At 37.1% G+C, this 20,496-nt stretch overlaps 1 protein-coding gene across 1 annotated transcript in view; it reads left to right on the plus strand.

Annotated features, from left to right (window-relative positions):
* Nucleotides 1–19,760: 19,760 nt before the first annotated feature.
* Nucleotides 19,761–20,496, plus strand: part of Rab10 (RAS oncogene family member Rab10) — a 40,959-nt gene continuing 40,223 nt past the window's right edge. The window contains exon 1 of the mRNA XM_067094346.1: nt 19,761–20,084. Coding sequence (XP_066950447.1) covers nt 19,958–20,084 — 127 coding nt within the window. The 5' untranslated portion in view covers nt 19,761–19,957. The remainder of the gene's footprint in view (nt 20,085–20,496) is intronic.

The following is a 20,496-nucleotide window of genomic DNA, read 5'->3' on the forward strand; positions in this document are numbered from 1 at the left end:
TAGCTTCCGTGCATCCCCTTGCTTATCAAAGATTACGGTCACACCACTGCTTCTTTTTCACTTCCAGTGTGGCTGCGTGGCATGTGATAGATTCGCAATCTGACTGTGTGACTCGGTGCAAATGTTACCTGTTCATTTGCTTGCTTTTGAGCATCGATACACAACAAGAGAGAAAGAAATGAATACCGATACTTGCACTAAATTAGGCTGTGTCGCATTTGGCAAACATATTTGGCATATGATGCACCGGTTATCTGCTTGTTTACGGAGCTGTTATGATGCCCTTTGCTTGCAACTGAATTAGTATAGATTTTCTCTAAGTCTTGCTTGCATTAACTGCGTGATTTACCCAGTATGTTTTGTGAGTTTATAGATTATTTTTTTTTCTTTTGTTGTAAAGGAATAAAAATGCACCGTTCATGAAAGTAATATACGTGTCAGAAGTTACTATAGTAGGTCTTGAGTTCTTGCAACGAACGAATTACCCCCCCCCCCCTCTCTCTCTCTCTCTCTCTCTCTCTCTCTCTCTCTCTCTCTCTCTCTCTCTCTCTCTCTCTCAATTTTATAACCTGTATGATTTATTATTGTTTTTTTCATCATCACCCAGGACCGCTGTTTCTCACGGGAAGAGTATAAAATATACTTCATTAACATATTAACAAACAACGTTTGAGCTAAAATTCTTTTTCTTACTCCCTTTGGCGAAAACATTAATAAAGTTATCACCTTAAGTAATTTCTTTGTAGTTCCAAATGCCTTCGAACGACTGCTTAAAGTAACTACTATAGCAGAGTATCGCCGTACTCTGAATTTTAGTGTAGTATTTAGAAGAAAGTAAACAGTTTGGTACATAGAGTACTATCTGACATGTGTGGTTATGACATAATCAAAAAGATCTCTCATAAAAAATGAGTATATTTGGATACGGGACTCTGGTAAACGTTTGTCATTTTTTAGAGCCTTCGACACATAAATTGTCGTCAGAATATTTTCGCAGTCCAGGGGAAGTATACCGTGCTTGAGTGCCGATAATCAATATTCTCTAGATAACACGGAAGTGGACCTTGCTTGTCACTGGTACTCTCGTCAATCTGTCGGACTCTCTAGTACCTGGTTCTTCTGAGAGTTACGGCGTTGTTGGCCGCCTGGTTGGGGTCACAAGATTGTGAATATAGATGAGCAATAATCATGTGCAATAAAGTGAGAGATTTATGACACTTTAATGAGTAAACAGGCAGTTAACAGAAAACTGTGGGAACGCACAAGCAGTTAATCAAAAGAACAGTGGCCATGAATAACGTTGGTAAGCCAAGAGCTAATCCGCTGACCATAAACGAGAACCACTGATACAAAGCCAGGACCAATACTAAATCAAAACCATGAATTAACAATGAACTAAGAATGGTTCCAGTAAATCTTGATTATAAACCATGACTTTACTCTACACCAAGGTCATATTGTTAACCATACTCACTACCCAGGCAAAGAAAATCAGTTAGTTTTACCACTGTACCAGCCAGCGAAAGAAAAAACCCAATGACCCATAATCATATAGAGACTAATGAAGGAACTAGTTAACTAGTTCATTGAACCAGGGTCTTAGCTCTTGCAGTAAACCAAGGACCAATCCGTTGTAATGTATAACACTAAATCACTGTGAACAATGAGATGTGGAATTTAATGGTAATGACTACGTGAATCGAGAACTGAAAGTAAGCTTAAGACCATTACAGTGAAATATGACCGCTTACGAAATATCAGCTATGCCGCCCTAAGGTTGTCTGTACCTATACTGGTGTTCGTACTTTCATCTGTGCGTTCACATGAATTTTCTGTGCATTTCGATAAGTGACGGTAAAGTCACTGTCTAACATTCCCGCGTATTTTAGAGAAGTTGAATTGTTGAATGTTCGGTTGAGTCGGACTGCTGTGGCAAGTACAGTATATGTCAAAAAATGTAAAATGTCATCTAAAAAGCTATGGATGAATCTGGTCTAAAGTTTTCTAGAGCAGGAATCTTTTGAACCACTTCTTATTAGCACCAAAATCGGTCGAATAGACATTTTCTGCAGTAAGAAGGAAACAACTGTAGTGATCAATTACAGCGTTATTTCTCCCAAACATAAACTCCATCTTCCCGTTACTGAGACCGCATGTGTGAAGATTCAACAAGTAAAAATTGCGGCGAAGTTTCTTTGGCGCAATCGAGTTTTCTGTACAGTGTATAATGCTGTATGAAACTCTCAGCTACAACCCATGAAACTCTCAGCCGCGGCCCATGAAACTTTCAGCCCCGGCCCGATGGTGTCTTGTGGTGTTTGCACCCATAGTGGTGCCAGACGCACGACCATGGCTAACTTTAACCTTAAATAAAATAAAAACTACTCAAGCTAGAGGGCTGCAATTTGGTATGTTTGATGATTGGAGGGTGGATGATCAACATACCAATTGCAGCCCTCTAGCCTCAGCAGTTTTTAAGATCTAAAGGACAAACAAATAGCCGTCTCAATAGTTTTCTTTTACAGAAAACTGAAAAGCTTAGATCAGTGGTCCATCACGCTTTTCAGTATTTGGATGACAACCCACCTTGGAAATAAAAGTGTCTGGTTCGAGAGTCTCACAACCAAGGCAGAAAGGAGCCTGTGGCAATAATGCGTTCTCTACACAGCTGGTCTTCCGGTCAGTGTGGAACTAACTTTGGGACTGGTTTCTGCTTGGATGAGTGGCCACCGATGAATACTAAGCAGTAACATAGTCGTTTCTGGTATTTCGATTAGTGAAGTTGAGCGACTTTGGGTCTGACCAGGGATTGGAGGGGTGACCATCAATGTATTCCAGAAGGCGGTGGTGGTACATAAGCTTCCGTGAACACTGCTGAGATTTTCCGAAGGTAGTAGATCACAGTGAAACCCATAATTGTCAATTGTAGATCTAGTCTTTCCTTAAGAAGGTGTCGGCCTACAAAGCAACAAGCGGCCACTCCCTGAACCCGCGGCCCAAATCCAGGCATTACCAGCTGGGCCAGGTGTTCACTAAGGGGCAGGGAAGCAAATCCATTGGGGTATTTAAATCACATTGGAAAGAAATTACTTTAATGCAAAAAGCATAGATGAGTTTTCGCTCTGATATACCTAATGGCTAATGAAATTATAATGGCTCGAGCTTCGACATCCAAAGTTTCTTGTCTTATATTCCAGCATAGAGACTCTCTCTCTCTCTCTCTCTCTCTCTCTCTCTCTCTCTCTCTCTCTCTCTCTCTCTCTCTCTCTATATATATATATATATATATATATAATATATATATATATATTTTATTTATTTATTTATTTATATTGTATATATGCGTATATATATATATATAAAATATATATAATTTATATATGTATATAATGAAAATATGGCCTCGAGGAAAGAGAAACAGGTGAAGGCAAGGTCTGCCGCCCTCTTACGGCGTTTTCAAAGACTACAAAGAGGCAACTGAAATTTAAAGGGTAAGTAGCCCATTTTAAGTTTGTCTTTCCGTTATTGGAACATTACCAATAATAAAAATAATGAAAATAATAAAAGTTAGTAAGTGAAAAAATAGAAAACGAAGGAAGACATCGAATGGATTCATTTCCTAGCGCGTCAGAGAGAAAATAACGTGATTCGAAATCGCTAGAAAACTATAAGAAAACCGTTATTGAACTTCTTCTTCTTCGACTTTTTATTGCAAGCTTTCTGTACTGTAACGCTTTCCTAGGCAGGCACGCGCGTCATCCCATGACGTATTCCGAGAAGGAAAGTGAGTTACGCTTTATGTCCTTCCCGGATATCTATCATCGGGTTTAATTCCCCGTGGAAATGGACAATGAAAAGTTTCTCTATTTACGGGAATGGGATTCGAGAGTTCGATTTGACACTCTTAGGTGTCTACCGCTGATGGTTCATGAATATGTCAGTAACAAGTAACGGTGTTTTCATTCACTGAAGACATGCAAGATTTATATCAAGAAAGTAGTGATTATTCTGTTGTCTAAGAGACGATTCTCAAGCTGTGTAGCCGTGTTACCTATTTTTCCGAATGATGTAAATGCTGTTCTTTATTACACCCTTGGCTTAATATGAATTATCTTCCATTCGTCTTCCCCCATTAATTTTATTGTTTCATGCTCACCTTCCCCACCAATCTCTCACCCCCCTCCCCCAGTATAAAGGTGTGAATTCGTGTCATTATCAAAATTCAAATTAGAGTTTTCCGATGAAAGTAGGGTAAGGTGAAAATTACTTTTATTTTCGTAATTTCATTTTATTTTTGATATATCCTTTTATCAGAACCTGGTATAAATATTTGATAGTAAAAAAATGCTTGATTCCTTAATGCGTGTGAAACACTCTGAGCTCTTTTTCCTTCGTCGTCTCGCTTTCTTGCTCTTTAATGTCTAATCCGTCATCCTCTTCCTTAGTTCCTCGACCCGGAATTTTTTTTTCCACAGATAATTTTATTTCCCACAGATAATTGAAGCCAACTCTCTCTCTCTCTCTCTCTCTCTCTCTCTCTCTCTCTCTCTCTCTCTCTCTCTCTCTCTCTTCTCCTTTACGCATCATTGGTAGCTAGACCCAGTCATCACTTTCTCCATACACTTCTCACTTACTCATCCCACTGGGCCTCGGGCCTCTCTTAGACCCAGTGCCCTTCTCACTAGATCTCTCATCGTCACTGAGTAGCGCCGTCCCCACCCAGTCATGAGGATCTTCGGAGTCCACGGCATATGTTAGCCTCAGGAAGTTCTTTCCATCGCCGCCTGGGCGTGTCCCCTTGTCTTTCTTCTACCAAAGCCCACCAACTATCATCCGTGCTATTTTGGCTCTCTCCATGCACGCTACATGTTATGCCTAGTGCAGCCTATTGGATCACTTTTTTCTCTACGTGCTCCGTCAAAACTCTTACCTATCAGTTTTATTTGTCATGAAAAGATCTTTTTTTTTTTTATTCACATTTCAAAGCTCTTAACTTTCAACTTCTCCAGATGCTGTATTCTCCCTCTCCACATTAGCCATCTGTTCTTCAAAGATACTTTTATCACGTTTATTTACTTCAAACAATTTTCGCATGACGTATGCTCGGTCAGTATTGTACAGGCCAGTCTTTACTCTCTGTCATACTCCAGGTTTTAAAAAACCTTACATTCTTTGAGAAAGTTCTGCCAAGACAAGACATATCTTTAATTCCCTCTGCTGCGTTTCTGTAGTAGCTGTTCAGTGCACAGGAAACAATTAGTAAGAAAGAAATCGCTTCAGTATTCTTCCTTTCACAGGTTCATGGTGGTCTAAATCTCTGTGAATACCCTTATGCCTACTGTGTCTGACCTACTGTAAATAAAGACTGCAAAACATTATTCACTCTAAGTGTTCTGCCTCTTATTCTTTAGGAAACAAGAGTTGTGCACTCTGTTGGTTGTCGTTCCAATTCGCTGATCACAAAAACGGCCGATAGGTCTACTCCTCCCATCTCGTTCTCTCATGTGCTTTGTTTTATGTCATTTTGTTGAACAGGCCTTTCGAATGGGTGTATAAGTTCAAAGGTTATTCATAAGTTACTCATGTGTTGTGCTTCCTGTTAGATTCTTAAAGACTTTTTTTTTTTAACCCGAACAATCGGGAAATGCAAACTGCCGTTCTTCACGGCAGCCTTTTTCCAAAACTGTGAGTATGTTGTTAAAGATTATATATATATATATATATATATATATATATATATATATATATATATATATATATATATATATATTTATATATATATATACTGTATATATATAAGAATTTTTATCACATCACCGTGATTCATACACAAGCATTAAGCTACAGATGTCATTTAATATATATATATATATATATATATATATATATATATATATATATATATATATATATATATATATATATATATATATATATATATATATATGATACACTCACAATGAAGATGAAGGAGAAACCAGAGGAAAAGGAAATAGAGTTCTTAATTTGTCCCAACAGTTTCGCCCTCCATCAGGCCTCTTCCGGGGAACTTTATAAAGTTCCCCGGAAGAGGCCTGATGGAGGGCGAAACTGTTGGGACAAATTAAGAACTCTATTTCCTTTTCCTCTGGTTTCTCCTTCATCTTCATTGTGGAGTGCATCGTAATATTTTATCTTCGTGATTGAGAAGAATACAACTAAATATATATATATATATATATATATATATATATATATATATATATATATATATATATATATATATAGATGTGTGTGTATGTACAGTATACATATCTGGGTGTGTGTAACTTTGTACTACCTTCACCGTCACCATTTTCTATTAATTACATTATCTAGGACAATACTGTCAACTGTCTGGAAGTGCTTTTTTCTGTATCTCATAATTTCCAAATTTCTTATTATATTTCCTATTAATATTTCTATTCACCTTCCAGCCATCCGGTGTCCTGCAAAATCATTAACTGTGCTTCTCTTCCGTTTGTCACTTTTGACATGTATGTATAAGTGTATATACACTTTTACGTTCCCTAATATGCAGAATTCTAAGTCATGATAGTTATACTCCTTTGTGTCCCACTCATTACCCTGTTAGATTTACATTAATAAAGAACTAGAATAAATGCAAAGTATAATGACAAGTCTTCGAATCAAGAGCTCTACATTAACATGAAAAAGTGGTTACCTTAATTACTAAAGTGGCAAAGAGAGCAAGAACTTGTTTCATTTCTCTCGCATTCTCCTATCGAGTTCATGGAGCAATGCTTGTGCAGTATAGAATGAACCCCACCCAGTAAATAGCTTTGCATTACGGTAGTTGCTCGTAATTCATGGCATGAAATGCTCTTTGCCTTAGGTGTTCTGAAAGTTCGTAATGAATCCTATATTTGATGGCTTCCCAACACTGGCTGACTTGAAGGGTTGAAAAACACTACATTGGTTATTGAATGCTATGTGCAGCTCTTAAGGCCCTACATTTTAATGGGTGTTATAAGTCTCTAGGAGGAATGTATGATAATAATAACGAGGCCATCCATATTTTTCGAAATGGAGTGTAACTTGGAATGGTCCCTGATTCTATTGTGCAAAGACTTATCTTAGTGTATGGAACATAATCCAACCCCAAAATAAAAATGTTCATGTCAGGCTTGTGGTTAATGACAAATTGGTGGGTGGTACCTCTTACGGTCTCTGAGCTAACTGTTCATCTCTCATTAGATAACTCAGACATCTCTTAGAACAGATGCAGTAGTATTAAGAGACGACGAAAGCTAGTTTTTCTCTATGACCTTTGATGTTCCTATTAGGATGGCATAGATTAATGTAACAAGGAAAAAAACGTTATTATGTTGTCAGAATGAAATGATTCGAGAGTTGAACTGCAACTGAATTTGAGAACGGAAACAAAATTTATGGATCCAATCATGTTTTTACTCTGAAAGGCTTGGGACGTACTCCGATCCCATAAAAGTTAAAGAAAAATATATTTTTCACACACTTCAGAACATTATATTTATTCCAGTTATTGTGGAAAGTGTAATCCGTAGTCAGGCAGACAAGTTACAGGATCTTGCGGTTTGTCCTCGCACTCGTCTGTACTCAGGGCATACATTGATCTCACCCCCTTCATGTGACACTCTTATCAGGGGATTATTTTGGGCTCACAGAACTGGTTCTCCTCGCGAGGAGACACCTCCACATTTTACCGGTCAAATGTTTCTCCTCATTTCGGAGGAGCAAACGTCGGAAATAACTTGAAAATATTGCAGGAAAATGAGGGTTATATAAAGTTAGCGAGTCGTCCTAAATACAGCAAATAAAGTATATATTTTATGACGTTATTCAAAACATCATATCGTCAGGTGAAATTAGCCACTTTTGTAGGGAAGAGAATGGAGAAAGAATTAAAAACAAAAATACATGATTTGAATTGAAAAACAGAGGAATCAAAGGTCAAATTACAGATCTGTGCTCTGATGAAAGTTGAGACTAGAAACAGTTGTCAGTTCCATGCTCATCTATTTGGTATCTTGGAAAAAAAAGCAGAGAGATTCATTTTTTCGTGCATTTTTTCCAGTAGTTTACCACTGTGATTTGATAAAAGATAAAGAACGAGATATTAAAAGAGAGAATGACGCTGCAAACAATGAATTAAAAATAGACAGAAATGTAGTAATATCTTTAATATAATGAACTTTGAAAATGACTAGAAAAAATAATTATTTTATTTACTAAATATTTCCAGCGGTACATTCAAATGCTTAGTATACATAAAAATAAATATGACACGTAACTCTCACCTCTTATCCAGTAATAACTTCGGTGATGCAAATTTTGAAAATAATCGGGAAAATTATGATTTCATTTTCCATACATTGCCCGCGATACAAGCATCGCTCACATACTGCAAAGTTCCCTCAAGTGTACCGATCTGCACATTACGTTCATAATGCTGTTCTTTTTATTTTACCTGAAAATACGATAACGTTTTTGTCGTCTTGAAATCTGCTTAACTGTTCACCTCTTATCCAGTAATGATACTTGAGTGAGGGAAGGGAAGGCGTGGCTAGATTGAATGTAGAAACAAGCTAATGGAAGTACGGCCGTGTTTTTGGCTGATGTATCTGAGACCAATGATAATGACATATAATAATAATAATGAAGATCTGTGAGGCGGAGCAGCTGTTGGCACTGCTAATCGTTATTCACACACACACACACACACACACACATATACACTATATATAGATAGGGGTAACTGAGACATGCATAGGCCTATACCTTCAGCAAGTAGCGTCCCCAACCCCTTCCTGAGCACCAGGTCCAGCTGGCCCAAGGTATAAGCACCTGCTGGCTTGTAAGTCTAACACTTCTCTAGGTAAAGGATAGGTTCACAATCGAAAGTTGTGGCTTTGTTCAAGTGGAGTATCAGGAATCATTGGCAACAAGATGACTGATAAGCTTAAGGCAGTGAGTGCTTTGCCTCCTCAGCTTCAAATCTGGACCCCTGGTGCATGGTTAAAAACAGGCAGAGGGAAGGACCATTGGCCTTGTGAGCTATGAACTACGCTCTACAAGGAACTGGGTATCCTTTAGTGTATTTAGCCAAAGAATCCACCGTGGATTCTGCCACGCAAATGGAAAGGCACAATTTAGAAACGGTCCCCAGTCCCGGGCATATGGGACTGCTGAAAATCTGGTTTATAAATACTAAGGAAACTTGATCATTGCGCCATTGAGATGGACAAATCTGTCAATCAGTATATTCCTAATGCCACCATTGGAAAAACGGTCTGGCTGAAATCCAGGACCGATTGGGATTGCATTATCGAAGCTTGTCAGGCACTTAATATTTCAGATGCTACATCAGATCTTAAGCTCCAGAAGAAGTTAAATGAAATGCTGATGGTTATTTTTATAAGGTATGTCCCTAAAAAAGGTCATCAAACTCAGGACAAAAGACCAGCCATGTCTTGATGATACATGTAGATGAGCTTACCATGACAAACAGACCAAGTTCAACACATGGAGGTGAAATCGTTCAAATGGAAATTGTATCATTTATGTTGAGTCTTTCCGTGCTGCAAATAGAACCTACCATACAGCCGAGAGGAATTACAATAATTCCTTGAAGAGGAAACTTGAAGGAATTATTCATCCTTATCTGTGGTGGACCAAACTGGCATCATCTGTCTTTGGGCCAGGCTCGTCTGCCATTCCACCACTACTGACAGATGATGGTAGATTGGTTACTGGCCCTAGGGAAAAGGCTGAACTGCTTCATCGAGCTTTTGAAGCTAAGCAATCAGCTGAGGCTGTCCCCCTCCCTGAAACTTGTCATCCTGAACCTCTTCTTAAAAGATTTGCATTTCGCTCCAGGGATTTTAAGAAAACTCTAGATAATCGTGATAGCTGGGGTGGAGAAGATCCTGATGGTTTCTTCTCGTCCCTTTGTTTTTAAAAAAGTTTCTTGTGTGTTGTCTCCCAAGATTAGCAGACTATAAGTTTTTATGTCGACGTAGTATCTTTGTGGATGAACGCAAGCTTAGTAATACAATGCCTGTTCCAAAGAATGGCATATCTGCAGACTGCAGTAACTTCAGGCCAATTTCTTTTCTCCCTGTGGTCTCCAAAGTAGCAGAAAAACTTATTTTAAGCCCCTATATAAGTATGTGGAATCTAAAGGATTGTTAGTTGACAGTCAATATGCATATAATAAGCAGTTAGGTAACTGCGATGCTCTTGTAGCCTTGACGTGCCATTTGCAAGAGACCCTTGATATGGGTTTGAGTGCAGAGTAGTTCAAATAGATTTTAGTGTTGCTTTCTGTTTAGTAAATCACAAGACACTTATTTATAAACTTCAGAATCTTGGAGTGGGTGGATATGTTTTAGGTTTACTTCAAGATTTCCATACAGGTAGGCAGCAGCGAGTTGCTGTTAATGGGATCTTTAGGGAACCAAGACCTATTGTGTCTGGAGTTCAACAGCATAGTGTTTTTGGTCAACTGTTGTTTGTAATGTATACAAGTGATATGGTTGTTGGTCTGGAAAGTAAGATTGTTCAGTATGCCGATAATGCAACACTTGTGGGTGTAGTAAAGTCTCCACTCATGAGAAATGAAACTGCACTCAGCCTCTATCGGGACATGGACCGGATCAGTGAATGAAGTAGACGGTGGGGTATGAGGCTGAACTCCAATAAAATGAAAACACTATTGATTAGCAGATCTCGCACAGATTTTCCACCCCATCCTCCTCTTCAGGTGGATGGGACTCTGCTGAATGTACGGAAGGCCTCATATATTTATGGCAGTGATAAAATCAATGCGACCCGATTTAAGTCATTTGTTCTACCTTCACTAGAATACTGTTCTCCAGTGTGGATGTCTGCTTCTGCCAGAGGTTTATCTCTTTTAGATGGAGTGGTTCGTGGTGGTAGGTTCCTGTTTCCTAATATTAACAATTATTATGACTTGGACCATAGACGGTTGGTCTCTTGTTTGTCAATTTCTCATAAGTTGTATTTTTATAGAGGTCTTTCACATTCATAAATGATCCCTGATCGCCTTTTCCTGCCGAGAGCAACCAGATTCGCTGAACAACAACACCAATATGTAGTAAATGTGCCTCGCTGTCGAACTTCTCAGTTCCAGAGGTCCTTTATTCCTAACACCGTTGGACTGTGGAACAGCCTCCCAGAGGATGTGCAAATGGAACTTCAGAAGTTCAAGCAAAGATGCCCTGCATTACTACCCAAATACAGTTTTCCATGTATTTTAATAATTTACTTACATATTTATTTATTTATTTAATTATTTGTTATTTATTTGTTTTTCTAATAACTGATCTCCTCTTTCTCTATTTTCCATACATATATGGTGTTCGAATGAACACTATATTCTTTGGAAGCTTGAATTTCAATTCAATGACCCCTGTGGGCTTGTTCCTATGAATAGGGTTCATATTATGAATAATAATAATAATAATAATAATAATAATAATAATAATAATAATAATAATAATAATAATAATACTAATATCAAAATTGAGTATTATGAGTATTATTACATCCTACACCAGCGAGTGAAATTCACAATGAAGTAAAAACTGTTTATTATTTAGACCTGCAAAATTTTATATATTAGACACCAAAAAGAGATAATTATGAAGTATATTGCGGAAGGGAGGCACTGGAGAGACTGCAAACGAAATGAGATGAAATTTATTGATTTTTGTGCTACAAATAATTTAATTTTTGGCACTTTTTCCAACGAAAGGGCGCACATGAATACGCTTTGACATCTCCGGATGTCAGTCATAGAAACCAAGTAGATACAAGCACTGCTGAGGAGTAGATGTCGGCACTGATCGCCATCATGGCGTCGCCACACTAAAACTGACGATAAAGTCACCCAAGAAAAACGTTGAAAAGTATCTGGGTTTGTTGCAGTGAAGCTTCTTGAAGATTCACATCGAGAGGCTTTTGCAATGTAATGTCGAAATAGATTTGCAGTTATAGAAACCATATCTGAGGAAGGGCAAATAATAAGTAAAGACTGTTTTAACATGAATGTATGCAGTCTGCTGGAAAGGAAGTACATGGATATATGGTAACAAGACAGGTGAGACCTGGAATACAATGAAGAGTAAACTGAAAACCTTTTTATCTTTGCTTGTGACAACATCCCGAGTTGTTGGGCATAAATGTAGTTTTCAAAACACTAGAGATCATTAAAACACACGTGGGACAAAGTAGGGAAATTTCGGATGCAAGATTAAAACAACACAGATATGTAAGATGATGTGACGTGGTACATGGATTGTTTGCTCATATCAGTAGCAGCTATCACGGTGCTGATTAGATATGATCTAAAGAAATTATGTATTGTAGGGACCTTTTTTTGAAGAAATTGTATAGAATCGTGCATTATAAAAAAAAAAGACTGCGATAAAGTATTAAAATAATATCATCCTGGATTTGTATAGAATAAATGAAAAAAGTGGGTTATCGGTGCTACCATTATTTTAGTGTTTTGTTGTCTTTATCTCAGCACGAAGTCCTTTTGTGACTTCTTATTTCCCTTGCACTTGCACCGGAAATCCTTTGAGATGTATGCATACGTGAAAGAGATTGGTTAGAGTCATTTGCCTACTCCAGTGATTTGATATATAAGTACACATGTAAAATGGAATGATCGGATTTCACAAGACACATCTCATTGTACATCATCTCTGGGGCTGTATATCTTCTTCTCTAAGTAAAAAAGAAAGTGTTTCTAAAGTATGTATTTATTGAGCTTAAGAAAAGTTAGGAATGTAAACAACATTAGTCTATGGGGTCTGTTTTAAGTTTTAACATTTCTAATACCGAGAAAGAAGTTGCAATGATGGTAGAAATATAGCTTTCATCCCAAAATATCTAACAATGACGAGAGCATTATTTAGTTCCATAGTTTGCTTAATGAAGATGTTGCTGCTGGTGTTGTTATTGTAAGAATAAGCTGGCCTTATGCCAGCAAGTGCACATACCCTCTTGAGAAGCATGTAACATAAGTGTCAGTGATGAAATTCATACATAACGGGAGAGGGGGAGGCGATGACTGGATGCCAAGCGGTGGGGGGCTGGGGAAGGGGGGTTGGGGAGGGAAGAGTGTTTGGTCGTGTTAGAGGAAAAGGAAGAGAACACATGTCACGTGCTTGATACGTTCCCAGGAGACATTAAATACAATACTGATTTTCCGTTAAGGAACAAATATAAACAAAACCTTGGGTATGTGTTTATCATGTTATTCAGTCTGTTATTTTAAAAGATGACCGATCTTTGGGAAAGGGCGACCAGGTTAAGAAAAATCTATTCACATAATTATAACAGCATTAGAAGTTTGTTGTGTATATCATAATTAATCCTTGTTATCATTATCATCAATAGTACTTCCTACGAAGTGATTTAATGATAATAGATATGAATATTCACAAGTATTTAATTAAAGAAAACCAGGAGGAGCATAGCCAAACTGAGATAAAATTTTTAATAATGTTTAAGAAAATCCAAGTCTTTTTGAGTTTAGCGTAGTTCAAGGTCCGGACCTTTAGTTTAGTTCATATTTACGAAAATTGGGCTGACAAGCCAAGCACTGGGGGCTTTCGGCCGTTCAGACCTTCAGACCGGTTCAAACAGGCGGTTGGAATGGTTGGACAGCAAAAAAGAAATATACATACACAATCACACACATATATATATACAGTATATATATATATATATATATGTTTACGTATGTATGTATGCATGTAGAATCAAAAGCATGCTCTATATCGTATGATTTACATACGAAACCTTTTATTAACGCTATTGTGAATTTATTATATTGCATTATTGTGAATTATAATGTCACATCTCATGTGAAGAGTATAGTACACTTCTCTCTCTCTCTCTCTCTCTCTCTCTCTCTCTCTCTCTCTCTCTCTCTCTCTCTCTCTCTCTCTCATATACGCACACAAACACTCATATGTATATATGTATACATATACATATATGTATATATATGTATGCCATAATACTAACATAAGTGATAAAAGATCCGCAGTAATGTTTGCAAATTAAGGTTACAAAACCTATTTTTCTAAGTTATACATTGATCTCACCCAGGTCCTATGTGCTTTGTCTTGGAGAGGGACGAAGAATGCAGTTTTATTTAAATACTTAATTTTCAGGCATTACTGACCTCCTGTCTCCCTCATATATACATATATATATATATATATATATATATATATATATATATATATATATATATATATATATATATATATATATATATATATATAATGAATTGTGCTGTTATATTTTCCTGTGTGCCATGCTAGAGCGAATAAAGGTTAGTTACGAATGTTGAACTGCCAAGAGAGGTTATTGTCTTTCCTGTAAATCTGTGACATTTACGATTATCTGTAAATGGCCATGCCTTGTGAGGATGATTCTTTTCCTTTGTTGTTGGTAGATAGCTGTCCTTATGACAATACCGGTCCTAGCTTTTTTTTTTTTTTGCAGATTGTACCAACAATCATCTGCATAGTTTTACTTTTTATTAAATGGGAAAAATTATTTAAGAATAAACTGTGAAGAATTTTGCCAGCTTAAAGTATCACTAACCCGTATAACATGAAACCTTATGTACGTATTCGAGAGATATATATTTTAAATATATATTAGTGTTATTCAGTAATTACGAAATGATTAAATCAGCCTCAATAACTCAACAAAGTGCATTGCATTCAGACAACAACAAAAAAGCGAAGCTTTACAAAGCTTTCTGCTCGGGAGGTCTGTATCGAGCGATGACGTCACAGATGACGTCATGAAAATGTCACAGTTTCACATCTCATCACGGGACCTTGAGAAATGACTCATTGCCTTGCGGTGTGTGTGTGTGTGTGTGTGTCTGTGTGTGCACCCAAAATGTTCACAGGGACTTAGCTCACGCTCCGGTCCAAGGCATTATAAGGGCTATTAAGCCTTTCATTTGAAGGCATACAGCATTGGCCTTTTACAGTGATGGTCGGTTTCTTTCTGTTTTTTATCTTGTAAAAAGCTCTTTTAATAGGAGACTAAAAGATGCGCTTGACCAGTAACTAACATAGGAGATTGTAATTTGAAAACATTAAAGGTTCCCTTAGAACTGAATAAGGAAATCGACGAGTCAGTCCTGAAAACAAAAAAGTTCAACGCTGAAAGAAAATTTACATAATCTCATTATCTTCAAATCTCGCATGTTGTCACCAACAGCTGTGGTCAAAGTATATTGTTTAAACGTTCAGTTTCAAAAAAACGTTTCTCCTTTCTCTCACCTCTCACACACATGTATATATATATATGTGTGTGTGTGTGTGTGTATATATATATATATATATATATATATATATATATATATACACACACATAATGATAACCCCTTACAATATCGTTTTATGAGAAACCTTTCTGAGGTTTCAAATGTGTGCATCTATAACTTACACCTTATCTGTGACCCTCCACAAAATAAAGTTTATCAGCTTGGTGGCTTTATCTTATCCTGTGCGGTGTAAACAAGAGCTGCACTTTGACGTATATTGTTTCAAAGAAAGAATAGAAAATAAAGTACTGTCGCATCACATCTAGATCTCTAATCTTTTTTTTCTGTGTGGAGGCAGAGATTTGGGAAGCCAAGTCCCCCTAACGAGAGCGCACACTAAGAAAAAAAAAAAAAAAGAACAGACAACGTTTAACTGGTCGCCATTATTCTTTATGCTTTGCTGGCCTTTATTCCGTAACATGGCTGTCTCCATTGATTCATTTGTGCGGAATGGTGACTCATGATCAGCATGGAAGCTGAGCAACCCCGGTCGGTAGCCAAAGGTCGTAAACCGATCGAAAGTATTGTGCTGTAGGGAACCATGATCCACGTCCAGTGTTGAGGGAGGACGCTCTCTGCCTTTCTAAATTCTGCCCTGATACGTAAACCGAATGTAAGCCAATTACAGCACAAACAAAATTGATTAAAGAAAAACTTAGGGAAATTAAACTGTTAAGATTATAGACTGCATATCACTTGGACAAACTTTTTCAAACATGAATGCAAGCGATTCTAAATATACAGATAGACAACTTTATAGATATTTTTAAAAAAACGCTTCAGTAATATCAACATCTAAAGCAACCATTTTTCATGAAATTATGATGCGAGGAATAGTCTCGATAAGCTGCAGTGGAATTATTTGACGATGACTTAAAGGAAATGACAAACCGAAGGACGTCATTCTCAGGAAGAATCCCATCTATAGTACCACTGTAGAAAAAGAAGAGCCGGGTCTGTATATGATTTAAGGCGTAATTAAAACAAAAGTAAATAAGAGGGGCCGCTTATGGAGAGGGAGAGAGTCGTGTTATTAAATTTACTCTTTGTGTATAACTTCCCCGTAGTTCCGTGTATCCTTGACAGCAACAGAAGTCAGAGCCATCATAATATATTCCTGGTACAATTAGTCTGAACTGTCTCTAGCCTACATGGCTACAGATGAAGCACGTTTAAACCAAGGTTTGATTACACAGAGAGCTTTGAAAGGAGGTATCTAGACATATATTCCACGAGCTAACACCTCGGGGATTTCGCAAGGTTAGGACACGCGAAACAAAGCAATAAACCCAAGGAATATAAAAAATAGGAGCCCCAGGTATCAGCTGACCCTGGTCTGAGTACCATGAGAGAACAGTAACAGAAGGATTGTATAGATGAGATGTAAATGTAGATGGATGGCTGATTTAGATTAAGATGGATTCCTGCCAGCACGAAACTTTTCCTTGATTGTGTAAAGTGTTAAAGGTTATACTGTAAGGAGTTTTGTTTTGGACCCATGGACTCCAGCCAACCAACAGAGAGATGAAATTCAGTGACGTTGGATGAGTTGTCCCAAACAGCAGTAAACTTCATTCTTATGGTTGGTCTGGAGCTTATGTAGTGCACATGAATGCGAGAATGCTTCTAAGCGCATAACTCAGTTTTCTTTATTTGTTATTTTTCTCTTTCTGTATTTATGTTTTTTCACATATAGACAACCTACTTTGTAAGTCAAGTGTTTTTCAGGTTTCTTTTATACGAATGTTTTTGTATTTTGAATTTTTATATTACTAATAATTATTCATAATGTCATGGTGAATGGAACGCAGAATAAATTCCACATTAATTTTGCTGTCTGGATATTATTAAAATCAAAAGAGAGTACAATATGTTGAGACAACACCAAAATTGACGACTTTGATTGAGTATTAACGGTAGTAGTAAAGGGAGTGTTAATAATAGTACTAAAGCGAGGAAATCCTGTATTCGAAAAAAGGAGGCAGGATTATGAAAGCATAAAGGAAAGCATCCCTAGAATATTAATTCTACAACGCAAGCAGAATTTGAACCACGTGACCTCATAATGTGGAGAATCAGGATGTGTGTGTTGCAACAGGTGTATCTGACGCTCATCAAATTAGGAAGCTTTAGTGAGAGCTGCAAAAAAAAAAAAAAAAAAAAAAAAACAGAAAACATAAAAGGCTGATTCCTGAACACGGGAAGAGCGAATTTTATTCTTTCGAACCATCTCTCCGATGTTTGTTACACCGCAGTTTCTGTGACCTGTCAGTGGTCACGTTATGTACGGAGTCTAATGTTTGAACGAGGTAGGCTCGCCTGTAAAGTAGACTGTTTAGATTCTAAAGGTGGCTTCTGTACACGAGGACCATACATTCAGCTTCATTAAATGCTAGGTTCCTGTATTGCTTGTGCTTTAGATAATTCAGTATTGACCAGCGCTGTTATTTTGTATTTCTAAAAATGGAAATTTCTACATTTTGAGTCTGTATTATGATTCCAGATAGTTTATCTAAAAATCTTTAACAGATTGCTGGCCACGTAAAGACAAATCTTAAGTCTAAGCCTTTGCCCGCACTCTCTCTCTCTCTCTCTCTCTCTCTCTCTCTCTCTCTCTCTCTCTCTCTCTCTCTCTCTCTCTCTCTCTCGTTATTATTCCAAGAAAAATACATAGCTGTAAAACAGGGCATCGAAAATTTGCGATTTTTTTCAATAAATTACAATTTCAAGCAGCAAAATTTGTGTACTTTTGCAGGGTAATCACTGTGAGCATTGTGTGTTCTTCCTATGTGAAATTTTCAAGCTGTAGAACTCGGTTAGGAATCAAACTTCGGATTTATATTTAGATTTATTTTACTCTGATTCTAAGCTCAAGATAAGGTCTCGTGATTAAGATCCAGACCCTTGCAGAATCTCATATTTTTTGCATTAAAGGTAGTTGGAAATATATCTCAAAATCAGTCTTTCAAAATAAAAGCTTACATGCGTACACAAAACACACACACACACACACACACACACACACACACATATATATATATATATATATATATATATATATATATATATATATATATATATATATATATATATATATAATCTGTACTTGTCCCATAGTGTTCGGTGAAACCAAAACGGTAACTGGAAAAATCTTGATTACGGCAGCTGTTCACTAATGCATATCCTTTTAGAGTAGATTTTGTGTGAACCATGCATTCTTTCATTTATAGATTTAAGGAACAGACGAAAGTACTTTTTTGAGGGGAGAATCTCCAGTCAAAAACATCCGGCTCCTGTGAGGTTATACTTCCTCCAACAAGTGTCAGTGAGAATGACGTCATAGATCAAGATGATCTAAGGTATTTTATAGCATCATTAAATTTGCCAAAAAAACATGAAATAGGGAAGTAAACGAGTAGATCAATCTATTTCGTTGCGGAACAGTTTCATTGGACAACCAACATTTCAGTCTAAAGAGACAAATGAGCGAAAAAAATCACAATATCGTAAGGTGATCTAGAAGCTGGCAACAATCAGACCACACCTCTAAAAGTTACCAGAGGCTTCATTTGTCGTTAATAGAGTTGGTAATTTCATTTTATTTACTTTTGAACCATAAAAATGTTAACAGCATAAGGGTATAAATGATAAATATTTACCGTGCCACATGACTTTCATGCTGTTTAGAGACAGTTCATGGTCAGATGACTGCTGTCAGTTGTGGGCAAAATTTTGCGATTGTTATCAGCTAGGATTTTAGACTTCAACCATATTTGGAGACTGGATATACGCATTGCGTTACTATGTCCATTTAGTTAATGCAAGAATTACTAATTATTTAACTTTTACAAATTCCTAAAGTGTAACGTGTAACTGATCAAATCAATGCCATTTAAAGTCGTGAGAGTACGCTCGAATGATGTTTAGTGACGTCATCTACAACTATCCAATCAAATAAAACCTCGACTTTATTTTCTGTTTTTATTTATGGACTTGCTAAAGAAACCGCATGTTCTATGTTTTGTTGTATATAATAATTGTATATTATCGTATTTAAGTAACCAATCATTATTAGCTTTGATAAAAAACAAAACCAAGATGTCCGGGCAAAAATCGGGAAATGTAACTCTCTTCGTTGTAAACGCAAAGTGTATATATAATTTTATATCCAAGACCCGTAGCAGAATAAAAAATACATTATCAGAATTTGAACTCGTGATAATATATTTTATCAATTTCTTGAAGCTGGTTGGACCCGAAATGTGACAAGTTACAGTTGAATTGGACATAGTTTATCTCCAAGTCTATTACGTAATAAATTTTATCATGCTGGAAATAAAGTGAGGTGATCACATTTAAATCGGTTAATAGGTTACACATCATTCTCGAACACTCGACAGTGACTGTTATGACTCACAGACCGAGCACTTGGAAAGGACGAAACAAGTTGAGATAACTTTAACGAAAATCCAGCGGGTGGGTCTGAGGATAGTTTTCGTTGGGGTGACGAAGTCGACGTTTCATAGCTCCTAAGTGTTATTGTGGAAAATGGCTAAGAAGACTTATGATTTGTTATTTAAACTCCTTTTAATAGGTGATTCTGGTGTTGGAAAGACATGTATACTCTTCAGATTTTCAGATGACGCTTTCAATACCACCTTTATATCCACAATAGGTAAGAATGGCCGAATTTTGCTAGGTACCAGTGAGCAACCTGAGGTCGCTTAGATATTTCAAGGTAGTCCAGTATAGGCTGCCCGACCTCACACCCACGTTCGCGAAAACAGATGCACATTCACCTGTACTTTTATTTTTGTATTTCTATTATGTCCAATTACATCAGTTTGACCCTTTTGCACTTTGCTGGTGGCCAGTGCTTAGCCTCTGTAGCCGAGTGTAGGCTAAGTAGACTTCGGCTAACTTGGGTCCTTGGCCTAGGACTAGGCTAATCTCAGGCTAACCTCAGCTGGGTGTAACTTGGCTTAGGCTAGCCTGTGTCCTGACATCCTCTTATTATAGTTCTAAATCAAGGTGGCGTTAAGCTTTTGGCAATTAAGTGTATAAGAGACTGTCAGATAGCCTAGTCC

Source organism: Macrobrachium rosenbergii, chromosome 50, assembly GCF_040412425.1.
Source record: "Macrobrachium rosenbergii isolate ZJJX-2024 chromosome 50, ASM4041242v1, whole genome shotgun sequence".
Taxonomy (NCBI): domain Eukaryota; kingdom Metazoa; phylum Arthropoda; class Malacostraca; order Decapoda; family Palaemonidae; genus Macrobrachium; species Macrobrachium rosenbergii.